This window comes from Macrobrachium rosenbergii, chromosome 40, assembly GCF_040412425.1.
Source record: "Macrobrachium rosenbergii isolate ZJJX-2024 chromosome 40, ASM4041242v1, whole genome shotgun sequence".
In the NCBI taxonomy this organism is placed as follows: Eukaryota; Metazoa; Arthropoda; class Malacostraca; order Decapoda; family Palaemonidae; genus Macrobrachium; species Macrobrachium rosenbergii.
This window is the reverse complement of record NC_089780.1, coordinates 5,463,440-5,477,507: the sequence shown is the minus strand read 5'-3', so window position 1 is coordinate 5,477,507 and position 14,068 is coordinate 5,463,440. Positions and strand designations below refer to the sequence as shown.

The 14,068-nt window shown below is 41.8% G+C and overlaps 1 protein-coding gene across 1 annotated transcript in view; it reads right to left on the bottom strand.

Moving 5' to 3' along the window:
* The window catches only part of LOC136825999 (zinc finger protein 420-like), a 115,659-nt gene that overhangs the window by 18,191 nt on the left and 83,400 nt on the right, over positions 1-14,068 (bottom strand). Inside the window, exons 4-5 of the mRNA XM_067082857.1 lie at positions 9,924-10,020; positions 9,590-9,752 (exon numbers count right to left, since the gene is read on the bottom strand). Of these exons, the coding sequence (XP_066938958.1) occupies positions 9,590-9,752; positions 9,924-10,020 (260 nt within the window). The remainder of the gene's footprint in view (positions 1-9,589; positions 9,753-9,923; positions 10,021-14,068) is intronic.

The window sequence follows — 14,068 nt, the reverse complement described above, 5'->3', positions numbered from 1 at the left end:
CACCAAGGGTGGCGTGGAAGCGAAACTTACCGATAACACCCGTAACTCTCCATAGCGCAGGCAGCGAAAATAACACTCAGCACAAGTAGTAAGGAAATATTCATGCCCTTGTACACAGAGGGCGGGAGCCCAAGAAGGGGAGCAAACTTGTTACGTTCTGATCGATGAAGGGAAGCGAAGATGTTACGTCCCAATCTAATACAGTAATATCCCGGACTTGCGCTTTTCAAGTTGTGCAAATTCACAGACATGCGAACTTTTCATTGGAACCTAACTAATTGTGCAGTTGTGTTGACACTGGAGGGTTCCACAGGCAGATACAGCGGGTATCTGATGCTTTCATTTGTGCCTTCTGATCATGTAGAAGTGTTGTGATCCTTCGAACATTGAACCGGTGTGTCACGTTCCCAAGGAGGGGTTATTAAGTGTGTGCGTGCATGTGTGTACTCTAATAGTATATTATGAGAGGAACAGACAATAGTGGGGGATTTCGATTTGCGGCTGGGTGTGGTTTGCTGGCTGTGCAGTGTTAATGGATAAGAACCGCCACTGTGAGATACATTATTTGAAGCCATAGAAGTGAGTATTATTATTATTAATAAAAAAGTTTAACCAGACCACTGAGCTGACTATCAGCTCTCACAGGCCTGCCCCGAAGGGTTTGGATGAAATACAGTAACAGGTCTAGGCTAGAAGCCTACCACTCGGACCAAATAGGTCACTCGGTATGGTGATGAATGAATGAAAATATAAGTTGCACAAAGGAATACGCTCTCATATTGGTACACACTCACACAATAAATACATTTATACTCATATTTCCATATATATTTACTAAAATTCAAAATTTTAAAATTTAGTTATTTTAAAATTCATTAGGTTTTTGTATTTTTATTATTTACTTTTTATATTTTATCAATTAAATCACAGCTCCTCGTGAATGTTAAAATGGGTATTACTGAGAATGTTGAAGATTCTGATAAAATTTCTTTTATTGATCTATTTCCCAAATTTGATAATCGCTGCAGGTTATATTTTGGACATTTACACAGTACATGCTTCACTGTTATCAACACTTTGCAATCTAGGCATTTGGGAGGAAGGCCACATCGACTGTTCATTAAATGTCCATGTGTCAAACGAGCATGGTCTGTTCGAAGACACGTCAGAATTACTTGTGTATGTCTCTCTATGACATGATGAACTCCATTTTCCAACACTGGATTTTATCTGTTTTAATTTATTATTTTCAGGTTCTTCATTCCACATATTTTGCCATTTACTTACAATGGTAGTTTTTGCATATCTTATATAGTCACTAACAGGGATGTCTACTTATGCTCTTGTCATGTGGCCTGCTTCTTTAGCTGCTTTACCAGCCTCTTCATTTCCTTTAATCCCTACATGGGCAGGGATCCAACGTAGTTCAGTATTTTTTCCATTATTATATAATTTATGGAGTGGAAACTTAATTTGTTGTACAAAATTATTTTCTTGATTATAGCTTTGAATGGCTTCTACGGCGCTTCTGGAGTCGCTATAAATCACAAAATTATAAAACGAGGTTTCTTTAATTATTTTTATGGCTGATGCTATTGCACATAACTCGGCTGTAAATACTGAGGCATTATCTGGTGGAGAGAACTGATACGTTTTGTCTTGGGATACTGCAGCATATCCCACTCTGTATTGTGACTTAGATCTGTCAGTGTATATTGCATAATGTGGACCTTTTCGGATTATACATTCTATTGTATGTTGTCTATGGTGTTCTGGGGTATATGAATAACTTTTTGATAAATATTTTAAGTGTGTACAAATTCTCATCGTATTCATTGTCCAAGGAGGAGGTAATTTTAATATTAAAGATATTTGTATATTTATATTTAGCGACTCAAACAGTCTTCTAGCTCTAATTGGGAATGGAGGTGAGTGATTGTTTATAAACACATCTCTTAATCCAAATAATTTTTTGGTTGGAAAATCATTTGTCAGAATTCTCAGAGCACCCTGCATAGGTTAGCATTCAACTTGTAAAGAAGACGTTGGTAATGATTGAAAAGCTCCTGAACATATTCTAAGGCCTTCATTATGAACTGGGTCTAACATTTTCAGCATTGCATTGGATGCCAAGCCATATATTTCGCTTCCATAATCAATGATAGACAGCACCGTTGCTTTATACAGTACAGTAAAGGTTTGTCTATCGGCTCCCCAAGTGGTGTTCAATAGTCTTTTAATTAGGTTTAATGCTCTTTAACATTTTGATTTCAGGTGTGTTATGTGGGTTTTCCAGCTCAAGTGCGTATCAAGTACTAATCCCAAAAATTTTGTTGTTTGGCCAATTGGTATGGAATGATTTCTGATTTTTAAATCTATTTCTTCACCTTTTTTCCACTTTTTATTTTTATAAAACATTACTGCTTGAGTCCTTTGTATATAAAATTTGAAGCCTACAGATGAGGCCCATTCATCTGTTTTTATTATAGTTTTATTAATGATTCGCTCTGCATGTTCTATGCGAGATGCTGAATAATATATGGCAAAATCATCCATATACAAGTTACTTTTAATTCCAATAGGTAGATTATTACTAATATCATTTATTGCTAAAGTAAACAGTGTGCCACTAAGGACGCTTCCTTGTGGAACACCATTTTCAAGTGGAAATGTACTTGACAATACATCATCAATTCTCACTTGAAAAGTGTGATTTGTCAGAAAGTTTTGGATAAACCTAGGTAAAATTTAATGTCCACAGATGCTGTTTTTATGTAATGTTTTTAATATTGCATATCTTCATGTACTGTAGTGTCATATGCCTTTTCAGTGTCAAAAAAGACGGCTATAGTAATTTGTTTTCATTCAAATCCTCTTCGTATTTTGTCTTCCAAGTTAGACAGAAGTTAGATAACTCATTAACACTTATATCTTTTCCAGATATTATGTGGAAATACCTAGTTTGTGTCGCAGTGAAACGCCTATGTTTCTCCATTATGCATTTCCTGTTCTGTTCTCCATTATGCATTTTTCTGTTTTAAATGTCTTCCCTTTAAACACTATTTCACGTTTTAATATGTTTTATGTATCTTTTAACAGGAATTCTGGGTTCATCCTGTGAGGACAAATATTTTGGAAGTGGTGTTTTTTACACTCTATGACATTTATTGTAGTCTAGAATAATTACGACCTTTGTATTTGTAAGAGCCCCGACGCTGTCTCTTCCAAACACGTGTGTGTTCGTGTGTTCGTCGATCGTCATCATCGGAGTCGACAGGACAAAACAGGAGCGTCTTGTTTTCTTTCTCTACAGGAACGCGATTTCAACCATACAATATTTCCGTCTGTTTCTCCCTAAGCATTGTTGTCTTAACGTATGTACAATCACCACTACTTGCATTGCCATGCAAGCATTCTAATCATGTACTCATAATGTTCCAACGAATCTTCTGTATCAAACTGTGTGTATGTTTCTGTTTGTGAAGACGCCAAAGGTCTCTCCATTTCACATTTATTATGCTATTGCATTGTATCCATTAATCTGTCTTGAATCTCATGCAATTGGCCATATGTAGAATTTCCTGACCCTTCCACTGATGTATGTTTCATCACCATAGGTTAATCATGTCTCTTGATATCGCCATCTGTTTGTCTGCCGACAAACACAGATGTCTGAACCTTTTATGTCCGTTTTACCTGTCTGTGTGTAGACGCTACATTACCGCTTCACGCGCGTCAATAACATCTTCCAAGATTCTGTACATTTATCTCAGTAAGGAACAACCAATAAACCAGTTAACACCCAGCCAGTATGTCGCTCATAACCCAGTCCTTACCCTGGTGACCCGGAGTGACTCGAAGGACCCGGCCGACCCAAGATGACGACCCACGCCTGATAGACCCTTCGCCGCCCTCGCTGTTTCCCGCCGTTCCTGAGTTCTCAGTATTAGTCCGACCCTCCGAGATGACCCACTCCACCACCGAGCCCTGGATACCTCCTCCAGGAAACCTGAAGCCGCCCCGCTTTTCGTACTGGACGAGGCTGACCAACGAAGGACCAGCCATGTCATCCTTCAGCCTGCTGCCGCCCCTCTCGAGCTGGCTACCAGGATCAGCCGCCGTCATCCTTCAGCCCTCGAGCCGGCCACGAAGGATCATCCGGCGTCACCCTTCAACCAGCTCCGTCCTCCTCGAGCTCCTGCTGGCCGGTGTCGCCCTTCAGCCTCCTACCCGCCCCTAGCCCAAGCCCTTCGAGCCAACTACAATTGTCGCCAAGACAATTTCCGCATCGATGCCTCGCTTGTGGGGGAACATTGTAAGAGCCCGTCGCCCGACGCCGTCTCTTCAAACAATCAGGCGTTACACACGTCTTGGGGAGAGTACTTGTAAGAGCCCCGACGCTGTCTCTTCCAAACACGTGTGTGTTAGTGTGTTCGTCGATCGTCATCATCGGAGTCGACAGGACAAAACAGGAGCGTCTCGTTTTCTTTCTCTACAGGAACAGCGATTTCAACCATACAATATTTCCGTCTGTTTCTCCTAAGCATTGTTGTCTTAACGTATGTACAATCACCACTACTTGCATTGCCATGCAAGCATTCTAATCATGTACTCATAATGTTCCAACGAATCTTCTGTATCAAACTGTGTGTATGTTTCTGTTTGTGAAGACGCCAAAGGTCTCTCCATTTCACATTTATTATGCTATTGCATTGTATCCATTAATCTGTCTTGAATCTCATGCAATTGGCCATATGTAGAATTTCCTGACCCTTCCACTGATGTATGTTTCATCACCATAGGTTAATCATGTCTCTTGATATCGCCATCTGTTTGTCTGCCGACAAACACAGATGTCTGAACCTTTATGTCCGTTTTACCTGTCTGTGTGTAGACGCTACATTACCGTTCACGCACGCGTCAATAACATCTTCAAGATTCTGTACATTTATCTCAGTAAGGAACAACCAATAAACCAGTTAACACCCAGCCAGTATGTCGCTCATAACCCAGTCCTTACATATTTTGTTAGGTGACCAGGGTGTTAGTCACTAGTATTGGTTGGTTTAGAATCATTAATTCGATTGATTGTGAATCAGAATTTCCTCTAGTTACGATTTCCATTTCAAGGGGGTGTGAGTCACTCCATTTCATGACCGTAGCTGTTGCTGAAATACTTTTGTTAAATTTACATATAAAAAGTCTAGGTTTATTTTTTTAATTCCAGTAGGCCTTTGTTTGAGGATAGATTCAGTGAGAGGAGTCATTGTGAGAGAAAGAATGTGCTGACCCAGGCCTGGCCATTGCTACCAGGAGAATCTTATGGGCGTAAGATGGTACGACGCTGTCCTTAAAACAGATGCCGTAAGAGATTATGATGCTAATTGACCTTGTGTAGTGTCTTAACACATGTACAGTATATGTTTATTTGTTTTGTACGAAAAATAAATTTCTTACCTAATAGCAAGTACTAATTTTCAAATAATAATAACAATAATAATAATACAGTAGTAATAATAATAATAATAATAATAATAATAATATAACTGTAATTACAAAATTCATCTTTCCCTCATCTGCTGTAGAAAGCTCGAAGGCAGAAAGCTGTCAGACATGTCGAGTTAACATGACAAGAAGGGGGCGTGTTGCTAATTACTGGGTCAAAGGTTTCCTATGTAATCTCTCTCTCTCTCTCTCTCTCTCTCTCTCTCTCTCTCTCTCTCTCTCTCTCTCTTTCTCTCTCTCTCTCTCTCTCTCTCTCTCTCTCTCTCTCTCTCTCTCTCTCTCTCTCTCTCTCTCTCTCTCTCTGTCCGTAATAATTCATAAAAAATTTTACTCTCTTAAGGAAGGATACTCTCTCTCTGTAATAATTGATAAATGATTATAAATAATTTCACTCTCTTAAGTAAGGACAACCCTTATCTCTCTCTCTCTCTCTCTCTCTCTCTCTCTCTCTCTCTCTCTCTCTCTCTCTCTCTCTCGTTCATAGTTAGAGCTCACACATTTTTACAACTTATCATTTCTCTGTACATCTTTACCTGTACAGTAGATAGTTTACATTGATCTAATTTTACCTGTACTGTCTACGAAGTGTAAATGCGCTAGTGTGGCAAATATGTTCTAAAACATTGATATGATAACTAAGAGTTGCATTAGTCAAAATAAAAAACACTTGTTTGTTCAGGAAAAAGCATTTCAGAACAAAGAGAAAGAGACACAGAATAAAGAAGTTATTATAAAGAGGTTGAGATGACTTCCAAAAATAGACTGGTAGGAAGGGGAAAAGAGAGAGAAATTCTCTTCCAACTCTCTATTTTTGTCAACCATTTATTTCTTTTTTTAAGGGTAATGTATTATGCTAACTTTTAAATGCAATTACAATAACTTTAATTTCATTTAAAAGTTAGCTTAATTATTTGAGAGATTGATTAGGGTCATATTTAGTGTTTAAACTTTAAAAATAAGCATTTACTAGCATTTTTAGAGACCGTGCCAAACTTACGCAAAAACTCGCCTTGCGTGAAGGGTTATGGAACCTAACCTCGTGTAAGTTCGGGGAATGACTGTACATCCAAATGTACGGGGGAACACCTTCAGTATCTAAATAAAGGGCTACTGGAAGAGAAGCATTACCACTCGGTTACGCCCTTTTAAATATTCCCTTGGCCGTCAAACCCAAGACACAGACTCAGGGAACGACAAACTATGCAAGGCTATCACAAGTTGCGGGTTTGTATATTAATAAATATCAAACACATGTAATATATACACAAAAATACAGAAAGATCCCACCGGTATAATAAAGAGCTTAACAACAGTCAGGCAAAGAGATCATGACGGCCGAAAGCAAACTGGAATGTTTACATCCAGGCAGACAGGTATTCCCGCCTACCTGACGGTAGTTACTGCCTAACCACCTTGTTCAAGAGTTTAATGGCCGTGTCCAGCTTCGCCGTACATAATTCCTAATGTAAAGGACCGATGGTTTGTATATCATGTCAGAACAAAGAGTCCTGCCTGCCCGGATGTAAAATGACATTTTTATAATAAAATAAAGTTTTATATATACTTACCAAGTAATTGCACAGCTGTAGTTTCCTCTTGCACAGCAGCTTAAATTCAAAAATTCGTGGGTAACGCTTCAAAGTTTTGTGCAGATGACTGGTCCCGTCCACTCACAGGAATACCAGAAACAACTTAGCAGACAACCTCAGTCTGTTTATGCCATATGTCCATCAGAGGGGAGGTGGGAGGGCTCCGATCATGTAATTACTTGGTAAGTATATATAAAACTTTATTTTATTATAAAAATGTCATTTTTATAAAAGTAACTTGCCAAGTCATTACACAGCTGATTCCCACATTGACAGGAGGTGGGATACATGGACATATTCTACTCCAAAACATTACGATATGTAATGAATTTGAAATAAAAAAGTTGCTAGCAATGAAAACAATGCTTGTCGTTCCTTATAAGTTAAGAGAGCCTGCAGTAGACAATGGCCTCAGGTTGGTGCTCAACTTAACCTGTAGCAACTTGGTGGTATAGCCAGGAGCATCTGCTACTAAAGTGGGAGCTTTACAGCCAAGGAGTACTCTAATGGCTAGCAAAGCATTAGTAGAAGTTATGCAGCTCAAGGAGTTATCCAATGGCTAGCAAAACTTTAACAAGTCCCCTTGCCCTGGGCACAGCACCAAAATAAACACAACCACACAAGACTGTCATTAGCACTGAAATAAAGACCCCGACCCATTCACTGACAGTGATGGGTGCTCCAGATATACTGTACCCCCTGGCTCTCACAAATCTCAGCACCTTACTACAAGGTGAATAGATAGGAGAAAATCCTATGCTTCCTTCTGCAATGCCATGCCAGTTGCTGATAATGATCGCAAGGTACTTTGAAAAGTGAGAAGTGAAGGTCAATTACACTTCCAGAAGGTCGACTGCAAACTGGACATCAGGGGCAAACAGCGCCTGAAAGCTAATGAGGTTGAGGCTAGTGCCTTAGCTTTCCTTTAACAGGTAGACAAATCATTCTCCTGAAACTGAGAGTGCATCTCTAAACTTAGATTGAGTCTCAGACAACACAGTTCACTGGAGAGGAAGGACAATGCATTCATAAACCGTGAGCGAAACAGGATCTTGTCTGGACACTGTAGGTATGGATGGCCTTTTTGATTAAAAGCTTTTTTAGGTAAAACCTGAACGCTCAAACTAGACATTTCACTCACTCTCCCAGAGCCAGGGACATCCAACAATCACTTAAGAGAGAAAGCGCAGAGCTTGTTCACAGACTGTCTCCCCCTGAGCAGAATCTGCTTACTCATCTATAGTCTGCAGCTCACTAACTTGTTCAGCATTTGCTAGGGCCACAAGGAACAGAGTTTTCTAGTTAAGCTGATTGTTGTGGAACAGAGAGGCTCGATAGAGGGACCCGTTAACCACTCGAGAGCTGTATCCAAATTCTAATATAGGGAGTAGACTCCTCTCTTCCTTGGAAGTCTCGAAAGACTTCATGGGTCGCTAAGATCTTGGTTAGAAGGTAAAGCTAGACCTTTGTGTTTACATACTAAGTCTAGCATTGCTTTACACCCCTTGAAGGTGGAAGAAGAGAGCCCCTTCGGCAGTCCTCGGGTATAGGAGGAGTTCCGCTATCAGAGCTAAACAGGAATTCACAGACGAGATGTTACAGCTGTTACACCATCAACAGAAGACTGCCTACTTAGATTGGAGTACTTGGCAAGAAGACTGCTGTCTGCAACTTGCAACAGTCTCTGCAGTCGCTTGTAAAGTTCACTTCTTCCAGACAAGCTCCCGGACATTCTAAATCTGTCCAAGAATAGTCATCCACCCTTTAGTGGTATCTTTTGAAGTGAGGTTGTCTGAGTAGAAATGGACTGTGGAAGGAGTTGTGAAGAGTCCACCAACAACCATATCTGGTTCAGGAACCAATATTCATGGTCCAGAACGGTGCTAAAAGTGTCAATGTTACGTTGTGATGAACCTGAAAACTTGTCCAGCCCTTCCTTGACCATGTTGAACTGTGGAAGAGCTTAGAAGTCCAGGTTGAAATGATCTTGCAGAGAGGAGTCTGTAGCCCAGGCTAGAAGATTCCTTTAAGGATGCAGACAGTCAAGATCAGCCTGCCCAACAGAATAACCCGACAGTTCAGGGGATTCAAGGTCCACTCGAGAGCAAGAGTGAGTTTCTGACGGCTCAGTTCAACAGCCAGAAATTCCAGTTGGACTAGAAAAAACATTCTATTTATCATCCACAGAAAAACCCTCTTGTTGCTTGGTGGCGAGAGCTGATGTAAAAAGTAAGGATGGCGTCTTGTCTAAAAGAATACCGCAGTCCAGGAGTGAGCGAGGATGAAGAACAAAGGAAGTCTTATGCCATAGATATCAAAGCCTAAACTCTCGCACTTGAAGACCCTGTCTCATAAGATGGGTCTGAGATACTCGTATCTTTTGGAGTATGTATGTGGACATGAAATGAAGTATACTACATATCCAGGAACTCCACCCAATTGCCCTGGAGAGTGGACAACAGGACTGTTCGGTTGGTCTCTGCAAGTGAACAAACTTGTAGAACCTCGTGCAGACTTGCAGACAACTAAGTGTGACAACGCCTTGCGTGGACTCAATGACACCTCGTACAGACTGACAACATATGCCGAACTGTGCTCAGTATAGGAACTTGGAAAGTCCATAAGATACACAAAAGACTGGCCATGGGTAACAATGGTCTTGAATACAACCAGGAGTGACAACTTCTGCTGCAGGACTAATTCCATCTAAGCATCAGAGGGAGGGAAGGACAAAAAAACATTTGTCTTTCTCCCTTAAAAAAAACTAAGTCAGATTCCCAACTCCCTGTAGAGGTGATAGCCTTCTTCAACAAGCTCATAAATTTGTACACAAAAGTCACTGTCTGCAAAAGACAGTTCTTTGAGACACATGTCACAAAATGGAGCAATTCGGCCCATCTGGAACTCTAGGCGAAGGTGGAACAGGCTGAAAAGAGATAAAACCGCCTATGAGTGGTTGCATGATACTCGAAGGAGGGAGTCCAATTCTGAAGACGGACACCTGATGATCAGAGACTATAGTCAGCGCTTGAAGACTGGAGCTAAGCATTTAATTGGAAACTGCGCTCAAAAAAGAACAACAGTCTGTTCTTAGAAGAGACTGGCATCAGCCACTAGTAGGCTGGCACCACACACATGAGAGCTGATGCTGGAAGCTCTATTTGAAGACAAGCTTTGGTGCTATAGGGAGCTTGGATGCTATTGGAAGCTCGGGCACTATTAGGCGCTCGGGACCTTATGTTCCGCTTGGCACCAAGACAGGCATTCCACATGCCTCCACTTAACCTGTAGCGACGTGGAGGCATAGCCAGGAGCGTCTGCTACTCAAGCGGCAGCTTTGCAGCGGAGGAGCTAACTGAAGGCTAGCAAAACTTCAAAAAGTACATCTCTAAGGACGCCTTTACAATGGCTGTCCATCGACACCTGTGGACAGCAGGTTCGACTGAGGGACAACTACCCAGGGGCAAACCCCTCTGGACTCCCAAGGGCTTCAGTATGCCTCCTCCCTGGTGCATGGAAGTCTGACAGGAACTGGGTTTAGGAGATCCGAGGGGCCGGATAGCTACCCTTTCACTACACATCCAGTAAGACGCCTTTCCAGTGGCTGTCCGTCGATAACTGGGACTGGCAACAGGCTTGACTGAGGGGGCGACTACCCATGTGTAAACCCCCAACCTCCCTTGGACTTCCAGTTTGCCTTCTCCCTGACACGTGGGAGTCTGACAGTGACCTTTGTCTAGGAGCATTGCGGGACGAGTAGCCACCTCCTCCACTGCACTACATTACAAGGTTATTACAAAGTTAACACCTGTTAACCCTGAAACAAGACTGGCAATGGTATGGGAAGGAAGCAAGGAAGCCAGGCACGGGAGCAAGTGGATAAAAAACAGTAGGAGAGAGAGTTGGCGCCAGGACCTCAAGGGCGGCAGCACACGGGAGTTGGCACCACGATCTCGGTAACTGGGGCCGAGCACCCAAGAGTGGGCGCCGAAGCGCCAGTGAGTGCTCACCGAAGAGCTCGATAGTGAGTGCCCAGTGCTCTGCAGTTGGTGCCAGGCGAGCTAGTAGCTTGGGAGCTGGTGAGCGCTACTGGGTGCTCTTAGTATGAGCTAAAAAAAGTGGAACTCTTCACAATTCGTGTCATCTTGTTTACTTTATGTACTCCCAAAGCAAGTACCAGAGCACGGTTCTCGGCTGACGAGAAAGTCTTCTTGCTAAAGCTCATCGTAACCAAAACATTAAGCACAATTCTCCCCTAGTGCATTCCTGCCCTTACACTTTTCACTTCTCTGCAAAATAAAGTGCAATAATATGCTCAATTGCAGTAATTCTTTATGGACAAATGTTATGAAGTACAGAGTACCATCATACAAACTATCTCAAATCCTAACCAACATAATTCGAGATTACAGATATGTATTCATTACCGAAAATATTCAATCGGTATAGAACACAATAGTTATTACGTTATATTATGCTAATCGGTAAACAAGGTAGCTAACGCAATATCAAGTTTTTTACGCTACTCGGAAAAAGAAAAATTAATCTTTACTGACATAATTCGAAGTACACTGAGTACCACCATACAGGAACCATAAAAAGATTCAGAGGTCTGGTTAAACAAATCATTTATAGGTAACTAACTAACCATCATACAGACATATCTCAAATCCTACTAAACATTGAGATTGTTATGTATTAAGTCTTGCGTATTATATTGCACATGTTGAAGCTCTGCTTATGGCTGGAGCATTGTGGGTTGTTGTGGTTTGGGATTGGGGAAGCACAGTCGAATTTTAGCAAGATGTAACAGCACTATAACCATTAAAGCCGACGTTTAGCCACCTGTATCTTAACCCTCTATCTCGGGCCATCCCGTAATGGAGACTTTCTGATATGTTTACTACCAAAAAAGTCGTACAGGTAGCAAACACAATATTTACAATATTACGCTATTCGGAAAAGGAAAGTTAACCTTTACCGACAATAGTTGAAGTACACAGAGTATCATCATACAAACATGTTGCACATCCTAACAAATATTCAATGAGACCTGCAGAAAGTAATTCATTACCGTAAATATTGCTTCAGCAATGAATGCTTTGTTTACGTTTATTACGTTATCCCGTAAAAGTGGTAGCACGGTAAGCTAAGCTACTGGTAGTTAAACCCATTTGATTGCGAATTTGCTACTGTAGCCTAGCAAAATATGATAAACTTGAATCAGATCTTAATAACAAAACAATAAAACACTGATCCTGAAAGCTGTAAACTTGAAGGCTACCCGAAATCAGAGATAATACTTCACCGAAATCTGGTTTCCAACCGGCAAATTTACCAACAAAGCTGCCATCGACACTCAGTGTTTAATCGAGCGTGGCAGAAAATAAATTGAGGTTGCCTTCTACGTCGTTCCTGGTATTCCCGTGAGTGGGCGGGACCAGTCATCTGCAGTAAACTTTGAAGCATTACCCATGAATTTTTCAATTCAAGCTGCTGTGCAAGAGGAAACTATAGCTATGTAATTACTTGGTAAGTTACTTATATAAAACATTCCAATTTGCCTTTCAGCACAGGTGTCAGATTGAGGGGTGTCATGAGGTGGGCAGGAAATGTAATGTAAAGGCTCCCAGGTCTGTATAATTAGGAAAAATACAATTTACTGTACTTAAAAAAATTGATTTGTTCCAACACAACATACAAACCATTGGTCCTTTACTTTTCTAGATTCACTGGTTGGAGGGAGGATTCTGAGTGAGTCTCTATGAACTGACTGGAGTTCACTACACCTTGTCTTCCCTTCCTGGTCGATAAAGAGAGGAAGGGAAAACTGCATCTGACAAAATGATCAGGTTGTAAGAGACACGAGATCAATTGTCAGGCTTCTGGGTCCCTTTGCATGAATGAGGAAACGTCAGTTCAAGCAAAGTAGGCTAGGATGAACCTTATTGTCGGTGACATCAAGGCCAATACAAGCATTGGGTTTGTCTTATTGTCGAGACCTCCTTCCTCCCCATGCTAGAGGAAGGAGTGGGTTTGCTTCTATGATCCCAAAAGGAAACAGAACGGAAGCTCAACTTGTGTGCTTACAGGCAGTCCCTGGTTATCAGTGGGGTTCTGTTTCTGAGGGTGTGATGATAACCGAAAATCGCCGCTAACCGGAAATCGGCGATTTCGGCGATTTTTGGTTATCGGCACCGATGAGTGGAATTTGGCGATTTTCGGTGCCAAAAATTGCAGATTTTCGTCGCTAGACAAGCGCCATAAAACTGAATCGCTGTTAACGGAGCCCGCCATTAACCGGGGACTGCCTGTACCTGCATCAACCGCCAGATCCAGCATGTAACGGCACGTCCACTCTCTGCCCGTAGGAAGAGAACCGAGATGAAGAGAAGGAAGAGAGGCCAGTCACTCCACATTCATTCTCCCATCCACAACCGTACATCTTAGGCAAGATGCAATCTGTCCTGTTAGAGGAGCCAGGTAAGCTACACAACATGCTGAGCAACCACCACAGGACCCATGGAAAAAAGTGTCCAAGGACTTGTGGGCAATATCCCGAAGGTAGAAGGAAGTGAAGGGTGGTCTATTGGGACCACACCCCTGCCTTCAAAACCTGTGGAACCATCAGATTCTTCCGAAATGCAAGGGACGGCCCAATGCTGCGGACTTCGTGAGCTCTCGGGCAAAGCATACCGATGTCGTCTTCTCCAGCATCAAAGTACACTCTTATTATCGTTTCACGAAGCCAGAAAGAAATCGTGTTCTTAAACACTTCTTTCTTGGTCAAGCCAGCACTAACGAAGAGTTGTCGACACTCAGGCCGGAGATAGTTAGTCCTCTTCACGCAGCGCTGCAGCACTCTAAGAGGACACAGTGGCATCTTGTCTGGGTCATTACCAACAAAGTCCTCTAGGGAAGGGATCGCAAAGAACTCCAACCTAGTGTCAGGGACCGATGGGTTCTTAGTCTTT